The 15,500-nt window shown below is 39.3% G+C and overlaps 1 protein-coding gene across 1 annotated transcript in view; it reads right to left on the reverse strand.

Moving 5' to 3' along the window:
* The window catches only part of NEK3 (NIMA related kinase 3), a 49,532-nt gene that overhangs the window by 17,535 nt on the left and 16,497 nt on the right, over positions 1 to 15,500 (reverse strand). Inside the window, exons 4-9 of the mRNA XM_012558996.1 lie at positions 14,921 to 15,004; positions 13,008 to 13,075; positions 12,828 to 12,914; positions 10,145 to 10,199; positions 8,170 to 8,370; positions 7,715 to 7,787 (exon numbers count right to left, since the gene is read on the reverse strand). Of these exons, the coding sequence (XP_012414450.1) occupies positions 7,715 to 7,787; positions 8,170 to 8,370; positions 10,145 to 10,199; positions 12,828 to 12,914; positions 13,008 to 13,075; positions 14,921 to 15,004 (568 nt within the window). The remainder of the gene's footprint in view (positions 1 to 7,714; positions 7,788 to 8,169; positions 8,371 to 10,144; positions 10,200 to 12,827; positions 12,915 to 13,007; positions 13,076 to 14,920; positions 15,005 to 15,500) is intronic.

The following is a 15,500-nucleotide window of genomic DNA, read 5'->3' on the forward strand; positions in this document are numbered from 1 at the left end:
ACTTCTCAGCCATGACCAAACACCTCCCAGGACTGAGATACTGGGCTTAAGGGCTAGGGACCATAGTCTTGGAGGACATCTAGGTCAATTGGTATGTCCATACCGACAATGGTCTACATCATACCTTGGTTGAGTACCGACTGTGCTCTTAAAAGCTTGCAAGTAGCCATCTAAAATACAACAATTAGTCTCTTACCATCTGGAGCAAAGAAGAGTGAAGAAAACCAAAGACTCAAGGAAACAACTAGTCCAAAGGACTAATGGACCACATGAACATGGCCTCTACTAGCCTGAGACCAGAAGAACTAGATGGTGCCTGGCCACCACTACTGACAGCTCTGAGTGGGACCACAATAGTAGGTCATGGACAGAATGGGAGAGAAATGTAGAACAAAATTTAAACTCATAAATAAGACCAGACTTACTGGTCTAATAGAGATTGGTGGAACCCCCAAGACTATGGCCCTTTAGACAACCTTCAAAGTTGGAGCTAAAATCACTCCTGGAGATACCATTACAGCCATACAATATGCAGACCTTTAAAATAAACACAAGGATCCCTGGTGGTCCCATGGTTAAGCACTCGGCTGCTAACTAAAAGGTCAGCAGTTCAAACCCACCAGTCGCTCTGCAGGAGGAAGATGTAGCAGTCTGCTTCTGTAAAGATTACAGTCTGGGAAGCCCTATGGGGGCAGTTCTACTCTGCCCTATAGGGTTGCTAAGAGTTGGAACTGACTTAACAGCAGTGGATTTTTTTTTTTTAATAAAATGAACAATTACACCAGTGAGGAATATACACCTCAGAACAAACAACTATATGAGACCTAAAGGGCAGCATTTGCCCAAAAGCAAAGTTCAGAAGGACGGTAGGGGCAGGAAAGCCAGGCGAATGGACACGGAACCCAGGGAGGAAGGGGGAGAGTGCTGATATGTTCAGGGGTTTGCAATCAATGTCATGAAACAAGCTGTGCCTAAATTGTTGAATGAGAAACTAATTTGCTCTGTAAACATTCACCTAAACCACAATAAAATGAAAAAAAAGAAGGAAGGTTAAAAAACATCTCTATTCACTTATGCCAACCCATTTAAGCACTAGGAGGTAAAGCTACTCTGCATACTCCAAGGGCATTATCACCTTTAGTGCATGCCAGAGGAGCCTGCTTGTTCCTTGACAGCTATTATAGCAGCTATTACAGGTATCCTAACAAGAAGGGGGAGTTCCTGGGTGGTACAAACAGTTAAGAGCTCAGCTGCTAACTGAACAAGGTGGGTGGTTAAAGTCCACCCAGAGGCACCTCAGAAGAAAGACCGGGTGATCTACTTCCAAAATATCAGCCAATTTAAATCCTATGGCACACAGTTCTACTCTGACACTCATGGGGTCACTATGAGTCGGAATCAGCTCCACAGCAACTGGTAACAAAAAGGCAGCAGCTTATTCCCACTCAAGGGACAGCAGGATTCAGGAAGAACTCTGGCAATTATGCCCTTTGGCAGGGATGGCACCTGACTGCTTTTCCTCTGGCAGAGCCCTGCAGTCCAGGTTCCTTATTTATTCGCTACTTTAAAAAAAACTGTTACTGAGCATGGATGGAGACAGGCATGAGGATGCAGCAGTGAGCAGTTCAGACACATCCCTCCACTCATGCATGCTTCACTGTTCTGGCCCCTCGGCACCTCTCTACTAGTTTATTCCTGTCTTTACAGAAATTACAAAACTACACATTTCCAAACTACCTTGAAACTTTTCTTACACTGTTTTTCGTGCTCTAAATTTTAAAACTAGTTTCCCATTACCCTGGGATGTGAACAAAGGCTATTAAAAAAAAAAAAAAAAAAAACCTGTTGCCGTCGATTCCAACTCATAGCGACCAGTAATACCTAAAGTAAAATTAACACCAGAACAATTGGTGAAACAAAGAAAACTTTGCTGTTGTTATGTTGTTAGGTGCTGTCGACTTGCTTCCAACTCACAGCCACCCCATGTACAACAGAACAAAACAGGGCTGGTACTGTGCTATCCTCACAGTCATTGCTATGTTTGAGCTCATTGTTGCAGCCACTATGTCAGTCCATCTCGTCGAGGGTCTTCCTCTTTTTCACTGACCCTCTATTTTGCCAAGCATGATGTCCTTCTCCAGGGACTGGTCCCTCCTGGTAACATGTCCAAAGTACATGACACAGTCTCGCCATCTTCACTTCCAAGGAGCACTCTGGCTGTACTTTTTTTCCAAGACAGACTTGTTCATTCTTCTGGCAGTCCATGGTACATGCAATATTCTTGGTCAACACTGTAATTCAAATGTGTCAATTCTTCAGTCTCTCTTATTCACTGTCCAGCTTTCACATGCATATGAGGCGACTGAAAATACTATGGCTTGGGTCAGGCGAACCTTAGTCCTCAAAGTGACAACTTTCCTTTTCAACACTTAAAGAGGTCTTTTGCAACAGATTTGCTGTATGTAATACATCATTTGATTTCTTGAATGCTGCTTCCATGGACATTGACTGTGGATCCAAGTAAAATGAAATTCTTGACAACTTCGATATTTTCTTCATTTATCATGCTGTTGCTTATCTGTCCAGCCGTCAGGATTTTTTTTTTCTTTATGTTGACATGTATAATCCACGCTGAAGCTGTAGTCTTTGACCTTCATCAGGAAGTGCTTCGAGTCCTCTTCGTTTTCAGCAAGCAAGGTTGTGTCATCTGCATATTGCAAGTTAATGCATCTTCTTTCAATCCTGATGCTGCATTCTTCTTCATATAGTCCAGTTTCTTGGATTATTTGCTCAGCATACAAATTGAATAAGCATGGTCAAAGGATACAAATCTGACGCACACCTTTCCTGATTTTAAAACACGCAGTATTCCCTTATGTTCAAACGCGTGCTTCTTTGTCTATGTACAGGTTTTGCGTGAGCACACTTAAGTGTTCTGGAATTCCCATTCTTCGCAATGTTATCCATAATTTGTTATGATCCACACAGTCGAACGTCTTTGCATAGTCAATAAAACATAGGTAAACATCTTTCTGGTATTCTCTGCTTTCAGCCAAGATCCATCTGACATCAGCAATGATATCCCCAGTTCCACATTCTCTTCTGAATCCAGCTTGAATTTCTGGCAGTTCCTGTCAGTGTACTGCTGAAACCGCTTTGCTTTTGAATTATCTTCATCAAAACTTCATTTGCGTATGATATTGTTCGATAATCTCCATACTGTATTGGATCGCCTTTCTTTGGACTGGGCACAAGTATGGATCTCTTCCAGTCAGCTGGCCAGGTAGCTGTCTTCCAAATTTCTTGGTATAGACGAGTGAGCACTTCCAGCATTGCGTCTGTTTGTTGGTATTTTGTCAATTTCTGGAGCCTTGTTTTTCGTCAATGCCTTCAGCCAAGCCTGGACTTCTTCCCTCAGTACCATTGGTTCCTGATCATATGCTACCTCCTGAAATGGGTGAACGTTGACCAATTCTTTTTGATACAGTCATTCTGTGTATTCCTTCCATCTTCTTTTGATGCTTCTTGCATCATTCAATATGTTGCCCGTAGAATCCTTCACTACTGCAACTCAAAGCTTGAATTTTTCTCTTCAGTTCTTTCAGCTTGAGAAATGCCAAGTGTGTTCTTCCCTTTTGGTTTTCTAACTCCAAGTCTTTGTACATTTCAAGTCGCCCTTTGAAATCTTCTGTTCAGTTCTTCTACTTCATCAATTCTTCCATTCACTTTAGCTACTCCAACTTCAAGAGCAAGTTTCAGAGTCTCTTCTGACATCCATTTTGGTCTTTTATTTATTTCCTGTCTTTTTAACGACCTTTTGCTTTCTTCCTGTATGATGTCATTCTACAATTCATCTAGTTTTTGGTCATTAGTGTTCAATGTGTCAAATCAATTCTTGAGATGGTTTCCAAATTCAGGTGGGATATACTAAATGTCATATTTTGGCTCTCGTGGACTTGTCTAATTTTCTTCAGCTTCTACTTAAACTTGCACATCAGAAATTGACAGTCAGTTCCACAGTCAACCCCTGGCCTTGTTGTGACTGATGACATTGAGCTTTTCCATTGTCTTTTTCCACAGACGTAGTCGATTTGATTCCTGTGTTTTCCATCTGGTGAGCTCCACATGTATAGTCGTTTATGTTGCTGAAAAAAGGTATTTGCAATGAAGGGGTCATTGGCCTTGCAAAATTCTATCATATGATCTCTGGCGTCATTTCTATCACAAAGGCCATATTTTCCAACTACCTGTCATTCTTCATGGTTTCCAGCTTTTGCATTCCAATCACAGTAGTTATCCATGCACCTGGACTGCATGTTTGATCAACGTCAGACTGCAGAAGTTGGTAAAAATCTTCAATTTTCTCATCTTTGGCATTAATAGTTGGTACATAAATTTGAATAATTATTAACTGGTCTTCCTTGTAGACATATGGATATTATCCTATCACTGACAGCGTTGTCCTTCAGGATACATCTTGAAATGTTCCTTTTGATGATGAATGCGATGTCATTCCTCTTCAATTTGTCAATCCTGGCATAGCAGACCATATGATTGTCTGATTCCAAATGGCCAATACAAGTCCATTTCAGTTCACTAATACCTAGGATATTGATCTTTATGTGTTCCATTTCATTTTTGATGACTTCCAATTTTCCTAGATTCATACTTTATACATTCCACGTTATGATTATTAATGGATGTTTGCAGCTGTTTCTTCTCATTTTCATTCATGCCACGTCAGCAAATGAAGGTCCCAAAAGCTTGCCTCCATCCACTGTCATTAAAGTCAGCTCTACTTTGAGAAGGCAGCTCTTCCTCAGTCGTATTTTGAGTGTCTTCCAACCTGAGTGGCTCATCTTCTGGCACTATATCAGAAAATGTTCCGCTGTTATTCATAAGGTTTTCACTGGCCAATTTTTTCAGAAGTAGACTGCCAGGTCCTTCTTCCTAGTCTGTCTTAGTCTGAAACCTGTCCATCGTGGGTGGCCCTGCTGGTATTTGAAATACCAGTGGCATAGCTTCCAGCATCACAGCCACCACAATATAACAAATCAACAGATGTGTGGTGGAAAGATAATTTACAACCTCTGTTTTACATCTGTGCAGGAGCTGCAAAATTGAGGTGTTTGACCCTAGTAAAATGGCTAGTCTGGGTCTGAGTTCAGACTCCATCTTAACTAACAGTAGCCTCTGTGTAGATTTCGAAGTTTGTAACTAAGGAAATATTTTTCTTTGTGATTAAGACAAGGGTTGGGAAAGAATGTTCTTGTGAGGATCCTGATGCCATCAGCTTATCAGACATCTGCAAAGCCAATCACCCTCAGGAACTATATTGTTCCCCGAGCTATTTTAAACTTAATGTTCCTGAGAACGAATGCTTTGTAATCATCTTGTGACCACCCTAGACTGCCCCATAGTCACGTATTTCTGCAATTATTTTGTGTAACCAATCACAATCATCCACCTATGCCTATTGTAACAATCCCAGAGGAGCCCCACTTCAAGATATCCTGCCTCTTACCTCCCTGAATCATGGAGCACTAATCATAGATTGGTGTTAGTTCCTGATTTAACCATATCAATGTACCTTTTTTACCTCCCCATTTGGTTTCAGTTTCTGAGACCTAACGTATCTCCAGTTCAAACCTGTTTTGAACCTGTAATAAATCTCTGTTTCTATTTAACAGAGTACACATTCCTACTCTTTGACATATCGTTAGAAGGGTTTACATCCTGTGCTACCACCAATGGTGCCAACTGCACTACAAGAGGGGCAAGGTGGGCAAACCCTCACCTTTATCACTAACTGCCTGGCAAAGATCAATATGAATCCAATTCCCAGCCGGTAATGAATGCAGATTCTACTTTTGCACAAACCCATTCCTCGTCGGCAGCCACCTCTCCTGTGACACTTTCTCTCTATGACCCTAACAACCCAGAGCTAGGCCAGACTTCATCCCTGGCACGCTGAGCCAGGTCATCGGGTACCAGCTGTAGGCTCAGGAGTCTGCACAACTCACCACACTTCAGAGCAGCCAGCCCACTCCACCCCTCAACCCCCTGGGCTAGGTCACAAGCTAGAAGGACCTGTCCTTCTTCATCAACTACCCATACAGCCTTTCTCTGTTACCCAGCCACCCAGAGCTGGACAGCGTTATGACTTTGTTCTTACGACTGCCTGTGCGGCCCTTTTCTGTATTAGCCACTCCAAACTAATTCAGAGTCTCATTGCCCCGCGGGTTCCTTAATCCTCTATCACTGGGAAGACTATTACTTATACTTACAGTTACCCATTTATTACAACCATAAAAGCGAAGAGACGCTTCAGTAAGGTCTAGGAAAGGTCTCAGCATGAGACTTCCATTGTCCCCAGGGACGCGTTCCCCAGGGACATGCCACAGTCTCCAGTGTATGAATGTTCTCCCCACTCCAGGAATCCCAAAAGAGAGTGCAAGATCCAGAGCCCTTACTCATTGGGGCATCAATGCATACGCATGAATCAATGAATACGCATAATTGACTACATCCATACCCGCTCCATTCCTGAGGGTTGTTGCCAGGATGGAGCCTGTGTAGCCTCTACTCATTCACACATGTTTAAGTGTTGCCTGGATGTTTTATAACACAAAAGCCCCTTGACTGCTGGCAAATTCCAAGAGTTATTTTCAGACACCAGAGACAAAAGGCCAAATGGAGTTCTTTGTCCGACACACTCTTACAAAAATATTTAAAATTTAAGACAACAGTATTTTCAAAATGTTTCTTTTTTAAGTATATGAGTACAAAGGAGCCCTAGTGGCATCGTGGTTAAGTGCTCAGCAGCTAATAGAAATGTTGGTTTAAACTCACCAGCCCCTCCAGGGGCTCTGTAAAGATTTGCAGTCTTGGAAACCCTGTGGGGCAGTTCTATTGTCCTATGAGTCAGAAACAAATCGAGGGCAATTGTTTTTTGTTTTTGTTTTTTTTTTTATATGAGATATGAGAACAACACCAAGACGATGAGCACTAAACAACAGAGGTTTTCAACCTCTCCAAACAGTGGATAATCTTCTATGCTTCTTTACTTCTTCTCCTTTATTCAGTTTATACCTGTCTTTCTTGGGATTTTTTTCAGATGGATGATCTGGGTCACTGAGGACAAATGGAAAGGAACAAAGCTGGCTTTGGAAAATTAAGATATGATAACTTCCAAAGTGACAGTAAGCTAAATCAGAAATTCGCTTGGGGTAGACTGTAGATGTATGAAAACTGTATGCAGCTATTGTGTGGACAGTTCCCAACTTTTGAAAAGGTTTTGCTTTAAAAAGTTTACTTATAAGTTGGTTCTTCAGAAACTTGGAGATACATTTTCCTAAAGGATTAATGTGATATTTTCATGGCTAGACTCCGAGGCCAGCCCACAGAAGTCTTCCACCTGACCCAGAACAAACATAAGTAAATATGGTACCAGTAACAAAACAGAGCCTAGTCCCTAATGTAAAACAATCTTTCTATTAGTAAAATCTCCAAACTAGGCTTTTTTGATCCTAGGTAAACTTAATGTATAAGATTGAGTACCAGAATTATGTCTGAAGTAACAAAAGGAACATTTTGACTTGAAGAATATCTCCGTTAATCATTTCTAATAATTCACAAATTAATCTTTTCTTTTTTGTTATACTATATTTTAAAAGAACACTTAACAAAAAATAAACTTTTTAAAAATTATTACCCTTTCTTTTCGGTGTATTATGCTTAGATTTTCTGGTTTCTTCTAATACCTGTTCACCATATTCTGTGATGATCTGAAATTTTAAAAAGAATTTAAAGATGTGAAATACACTTTTCTTTAGACACTGCCATAATGTCATTTAATCATCAACATTCTTCCTCACTTCAATATTTAAAGTTGAAAAATACAAATGCCATTTAAAAATACATATAATTTAGACAGATAGACTTTTATATATGTCTAGAAAAAGATCTGGAAGGATCTGCAAATTGTAACGGTGATTATATTTGGGAATAGCTTTGTGGGAGGGAGAAGAGGAAGTAAAGGAAGTTTTAACTTTTCCTATTTATACACTTCTGCGTTGTTTGAAGTTTTACGAGTTTTTTAAAAAAACAATGAAACCACTTGACCATACACTCAAAAACTGTTCACTGTCAATCCAACATGTATCATACCTCTGGGGGTAGGCACTTCTGGATAAGCGGGGCTAAGCTGCCTCTAGAGAGAAGTGTTGTAGCTGAAGGGCGATGAGAGGGATTCCTTTTAAACATCTGCTTGATTAGATACTGGAGCTCATAGGAATAATGAGATGGCAGTGGACTGATGGACCCTTGGCATATTTTGAGGATAAGATTTTTCCAACTATTTGCCTGAAACTAAGAAGTAAAACTGAACTTTAAAAGCAGATACAGGGAGAGAAAATGGAAATAAGAAAATACCGATTGACCTTAAATACATATAAATTATTTTAATTTTATAAACTTGGCTGTTGCCTTGTCATTTATCTTCCTAGAGGTGTCTAAAATCTTATGATGGTTCAGGAGAAATAATAAAAACCTTTCCCATGTAGAGAAAGTCTCACCATTGCTTTGGGTACATTATTAGTTGTAATCAATGGTTTTGTAGATACACGTTGGTAACACATATTTAAAATCAAAGCAATACATACACATAGCTTTAAAGGAAGTCAAATGATACCACTTATAAGAAGTGTAATACCCTTTTGCTCCACTCCTTCCCAGAAACCCTCCGGCTTGCTCCCTAGTGACAGGCACTTTTGACTTCCCCAGCTTTAAACGTGTACTGCAACTTTTTACTGAAATCATGCATATCATTAAAGTAGCTATTAACATTTGAACCCACGCCATGGCACTTAACAACAACACAAAATTAACATTCGACAAGCAGCAGAGTGGGATATAAAATGACATACCAGAATAATATTTTAAAGTTTTCTGATATAATAGATGTATCAGAGATAATACTAGATGCCAGCCTTGGTAATCCTCATGTAAGGACAAGTTGGCATTCTGCCTTGAAGGTTTATTAATTGCCCTATTGATAAAAAATACAAGTGAAGATACCAAAAGGGAAAAATTAACATATAACAAAGGAAAAGTTCAGGTAGTGAAAAATAAGACTGAATTTGCTTTGTCTCGGGCTTTTAATCATTACGCCAGGGTTCTGTTTCCTGAAGGTCTGCTAACTAATTTTGCTTTAAGGTAGAAAAGAGATAACAGACGGCACCAAATACCAGGACACTATAGTGCTTAGTACTTATTCTCTCTAGAAAAAATAAGAACATGTATATGTAAGCTTGAGAAAAAGGTAAGAATCAGGGAAATAAAGAATATAATCGTAAATTAGATACTGGAAATTTTAAAGTATTTTATTTGTATCTAACAGTGGTTCTCATCTTGGGCTATACATTACAGTTACCAGCCTGGTCAGCCTCAGAGATTTTTATTTAATTAGTCTAGTGTAGGGCCTGGGCATCAGCATTTTCTCAAGTTCCCCAAGTTTTTCTAATTGTTCAGCCAGTGGTACAAGCCATTTATATTTCAGGAAGACCACTTCTCATTAACAGGGCATGCCTTCAGTCTGAGTAACTTTCATCTAGCAGTGCTGAGGGATTTTTCTCAGCCATTACTCTCTTGTCCTTTACGTGCTCTCAAGCACATCTGCAAGAAAGCTGGTAGAGCTGGGTTTCAATCTGTGCCCAAAGAACAGAATTTATTTCTAAGCAAAGCTAAGACCTAATAGAGATCAGCCCTATGATTCTTGACTGTATGTAATAAACAACCACTGAACAAGGACAAGTCATTTAACCTTTTATTTGCTGTTGTTAAATTGTTTCTTAAATTTTTTTGAAAAAAATAATATAAGTAATACAATAAGGCCAAGTCTATTTTCTCATGATATTTCAGTTAGGAAACTCACATGATAAGGGAAATCTAACTGCAAAAAGATAAGTACAGAACTCCAGAAACTAAATAATGGAATTTCCCATTAGTATATACTACTCATAGTATAAAGCAGCGATGATAGCAAATGGAAACATATGAAAACATCTATGATGAATGAATTCTAGGGAAGCACACTACAAATATGAGCAATAGCCTGCCTTTTCCTTTTGTGAGCCATACTTACTGGATGTCGAAGGGTACAGAGTTCATACAGAATGCATCCCAAGGACCAGATATCACTGGAGGCACAAAGAAGCAATGCAATAAGAAACAGGTTGTGAGTTCTATATATAAAATATATATGAAATATGAAAATACTAAATGCACCTATACTAAAATATATGTATTTTCTAATACAAAAAAATGAAAAATTATTATGCCTTTAATAAGAGCAGATTTCAAAACTAATTATGAACTATTAAAATAAAATATATGGTAATTTTGGTAAAACATGTAGATACTTGGTAAGAGTAATGTTCACAAGTTAAACTCTCTGTTGGTTACCAGTGGTTTGGCCAAACACTAGTGTAGTTGCTGTTCCATAACGTAACTTAACAATATAATGTAACTAATTAAATTAAAAGGGGGGAGAGAGGGAGGGAGCAAAGGAGGGAGGAATGGAGGGAGGGACGGATGGGGAAAGAGTTTCATAGATCCCTACCCTTCTTCATACTAAGAATCTTGTTTCCTCTGTCATTCTTGACATCTAGTTGCTGTGCTCCAAAATTTTTCTATATGATATTCTTTTTTATTTTAACTAATGGTTTTTATCAACTGTTTTCCCTCAACTTTTAATTTTTTTAAATTTCAAACTAGAGATAAGTTGTAAATGTCCACTTGCCTTCACCTAGATGCACCAACTGTTAATATCTGCTGCATTTGCATGCTCTCTCCCTCTTCTCTATATATATCTGAACCTCTTAAAAAAAAGGTTATGGACATCAAAACACTTCACTCCTAAACTCTTCAGTATATATCTTCTAAGAACAAGGACATTCTCCCTCATAAATTCAATACCATGATCACATCCAAGAAACTTAACCTTAAGTCAGTAACATTATTTAATATTTAGTCTATATTCAAATTTCCCCAGTTGTCCCAATAAGTCACTTTACATCTGTTTTGCCTCTGATCCAGTCAATTTTACCCTTAAAGGAAGCTATTTAGTACAGACAGTTATACTCTTTTCAGAGAGCAACTCAGCAGAAGGTAATAAGAGCCTTTAGGTGATTCTACTTCCAGGAATCCATGCCAAGAATGTGATATAAAACTATGACAGCTTTATACACAAAATGTGTGTTAATCACAGCACTGTTTATGAAATTAAAAATTGGAAATAACCTAGATGGCCAACAGTAACTTCTGGTACAGTCATATCGTAAAATATTATGCAGCCATTAAAAATACTTATGAAGAGTTTAAATATGTGGGGAAGTAAATATGATATTGTTATGGACTGAATAGTTTGTCTCTCAAAAAATATGTATTGTAAATCCTAACCTCTATGCCTGTGGTTATGATCCCATTTGGGAACAGGTAATCTTTGTTAATTAGGAAGATTAGTATAGGGTGTGTCTTGAGTCAATCTCTTTTAAGAGATTAAAAAAGCAAGCAGAGATAGGGGAAGAGAGATAGCAAGCCACATGAAGATCACCCAGGAGCAGAAGTTCAAAGAGACAAGGACTTTCTCCAGTCCTGGCAGAGAGAGAAAGCCTTCCCCAAGAGCTCCTAAACTGTGAGAAAATAAATTTCTGTTTGTTAAAGCCACCCACTTGTGGTATTTCTGTTATAACAGCACTAGATAACTAAGACAAAATTAAAGTGAAAAAAGTAGGATAGCAAATTGTATACAGAGTGTACCAGCTAGGTTTAGGAGAAAAAAGTGAATGGATAAAAAAACACGAAAATATTAGTAGTTGTGAAAAACGTGGGTGATTTTCCTTTCCTTTCTTATGCATATCTGTATTTCCAATCCTCCCCACCACCCACTCCAACCATGGGCACATACATCTTATATTCAGAAAATATGTAATCTTTTAAATCATAAGATCTTCATGTTATTTTCCTGTAATCAATTAACCTATTAATCAAGTGCTTATTAACTAGTCCTGTAAATCTTAACTCAATGACACAATTCAGTGGTTCCCAAATTTTGCTGCATGGGAATCCTTTGGTGATTCTAAAAAATTACTGACACCTGCCTCCCATCTCCATACACTCTGATTTAATTGGAATGGGGTGCAACCTAGGCTTCCGGATTTTTAAAAGTGGAGCAGCAAAGTTTGGGAACCAGTGATGTAGCTTATACTGCCAGTAGCAATGACAAGCCTATCTTTCAAATTTCCACCATCCGTCAGTTTGTTGTACTGTGGTAGCTTGAATGTTGCTGTGATGCTGGAAGCTATGCCACCGGTACTTCCAGTACCAGCAGGGTCACCCAATGGTGGACAGGTTTCTGCAGAGCTTCTAGACTAAGACAAATTAGGAAGAAAAGCCTGGTCTACTTGTAAAAATAAGCCAATGAAAACTCTATGGATTAGAACAGAATATTGTCTGACTAGACTCAAACATTCCAGTGATCATGAAGATGGCACAGCAGCCAGCAACATTTCGTTCTGATATACATAAGGTCGCCCTGAGTCGGAGCTGACTTTCAAATTTACATTTAGCTCCTCTCAGCTCTGATTAAAACAGTTGGAAAACTATGACTTTCATCTAGAAGCCTGAGAATATAGATTTTACATTGTTTTACAAAGCCAATATGTTCCATACAACTACTTTAAAGGTGGTACCAAACTCCAGCATCATTCTCAGGCTACAATGCCCATTACCAGAGTCACCTTTGCATTAAATATTTCATCACTTACCTTTTATTGTTATAGGGCATGTTTTCCCAAATTTCCGGAGGCACATAATAAGGTGTTCCCACATACGTACAAGCAAATGCCGTGGGACTAAAACCACAAAAAGGCAAAAAGTGGTTACAGAGCATTCTTGAATAATGGATGTTTTCATTACTGCTGCTACTATAGAATAGAAATACATACTTGCAGAGAAGATGAGCAGATCCAAAATCTCCCAATTTTACTTTTCCATTTTGGGTGAGGAAGATATTCTGCATTTAAAAAAAAAAAAAAAAGAGCTCTGTTATATCTTCTACCATTCAAACATAAGGCAGAGGTCTCTGGAGAAGCTGTCTTTCAAAGTGTGCTGATGATAGGGATCAAGGGTAGACACGCTGACAGCTAAGTGCCTGAGTGGAACACAAAAAGAAAGATACCCTCTTGAGGGTTACACCTCCTCTCCTTGGGAATTATGGATGACTGATTAGAAATCTAACAAGTGAGTTTCAGGTTGTATCAGCTGACCCTGATTGACAGACTGGGAACTTGTTTCAGGGTAACTCGACATCGCAGGCCCAGGCTGCAACCATTTTCCATCAGAGAACATACAGGTTAGTAAGTGGTCACTAAAAGAGCTTGGAACATATTACCATGTGCTGCTAAAGACACTTTCAAGACTTTTTGTTAGTGTGCAGAATCAACTTACCAAAAAAAAAAAATGTCCTGTGTTCTTGGTTCCTGAGATATAACCCTTGGAATTTCCTGAGTAACTGAGGTAATCTTAATCTAAACAACACCTGAGAATTTGTGCTAATGAGCAGGGGCTGGCCAGACCAGAAAGACCACCTCATAGCCCAATATCAACTAACCTCAGGAGGCATCAATCATAGTCATGATTAAGGCCGATAAAGGCTCTGAAAACTAAGGCTCCAGGAGCTTCCTGGTTGGTGAAGGGAGAGTGATGCGTCTTCTTTGGGATGTGGAAATTCCACAATGGAAATCCTCCCAGACCTCACCCATGTGTCTCTTCCTTATTATGATCCTGATTTGTATACTTTTGCTATAATAAATCTGTAATCATAAGTATAGTACTTTCTGTGAATTCTGTGAGGAGTAGTGGGAGCCAGCAGGTGAAGGCGAGGGAGCCCAGGGGAGGGCTTCGAGCTTGTGGCTGGCATCCTGAAGGAGTAGTGGAAAACCCCAAATTTGCAGCCAGCAGGTCAGAAGTAAGGGTGTCATGTGGACTCCCAAATTTGCAACTGGTGACTGTCTATTTTGCAGCATGAAGGACAATGTCCTTTCAATTTGTGAGCTCTGACCTATCTTAGGGTGACTAGAGACAGAGAAAGAATGTCTTGTGGGCAGCTGGCGTCAGAGATGACGGAGACATGGGAAAATGAGGATTTGATTAATCTTCACATTTGGGGATTGGACTTATGTTGATTCTTATCCATGAAGTCAGGTAGTATTTTACTTAGCAAGTGTAAATATTAGATTGACAACTATTTCAAACCTAAATAAAAATGTCCAAAAGTAAAATGGAATAATCCATAAAAAAAAGACTGAATAAAATAATTTTTTGTTTTTTTGTTATTTGTTTAAGTCCCTGTGATGGTTAAGATTATGTGTCAGCATGGCTGGGCCATGATTCTCAGTGTTTATATATGATCACTCTCATGATGGAATCTGCTGTGAGTAGTCAATCAGTTGAAAGGGCATTTCCTTGGGGGTGTGGCCTGCATCTGAATATAAGCAGATGTTCTGGCTTTTTTGCTCACTCTGGATCCTGCAGCTGCCTCCTGTTCATTTGCCCTCCGGTTCTTGGGACTTGGGCTATCAGCTTATCTACGGATCTTGGGATTCGTTGATCTTCACAGCCTGTGAGAAGGAGCCCTGCTCTCTGCCCTGCTGATCTCAGGTTTGCCAGCCCCTGCAGCTACATGAATCAAGAGAAGCCTCTATGCTGATTCACGGACTTGGAACACTGCGGCCTCTACAATCACATGAGTCATTTCCTTGATATAAATCTCTCTCTATATATATATTTATACACTTTATTGGTTTTGCTTCTCTAGAGAACCCAGCCTAAGACAATCCCTACAATATATTCCACTTACCTTGGACTTGATATCTCTATGTAAAACACGTTTCTTGTGAATGTGATTTACTCCAAGGCACATTTGTGTAAACCAATTAAGTATCTATAAGAAAAAAGTAAACAAAATCTACAACAATGTAATAACTGGTTCATGTTAACCCAAAATTCCAAAGAATCATCTCCAGGCCTTAGGTCGACCAGAGTATTACATAATTTAAGTGCAGAACTCCTGAACATTGCATAGTTTAACTAAGATTCAGCATTGCCTAGAGAAATTCAGAAAAGCTCTAAATCTCAGGTTCTCTCATCTTATGTATCATACAAAGGGCAATTTATTTTAATAAAACTTCTATCAGGAAACCCTGGTGACGTAGTGGTTAAGAGCTACAGCTGCTAACCAAAAGGTTGGCAGTTCAAATCCACCAGGTGCTCCTTGGAAACTCTGTGAGGACTCCGGCAAGATGGCGCTCTAGGCAGAAGCACCACGCCGTCCCTCCACAACAAAGATCCTAAAAACTAAGCCAAACAGAAAATCAACAATCCTGAAACCCTAGAACATCAAATGAAGAGATAAAGAACTCAGCCGAACACCAAACGGA

Source organism: Trichechus manatus, unplaced genomic scaffold (assembly GCF_000243295.1).
Source record: "Trichechus manatus latirostris isolate Lorelei unplaced genomic scaffold, TriManLat1.0 scaffold00205, whole genome shotgun sequence".
NCBI lineage: Eukaryota > Metazoa > Chordata > Mammalia > Sirenia > Trichechidae > Trichechus > Trichechus manatus.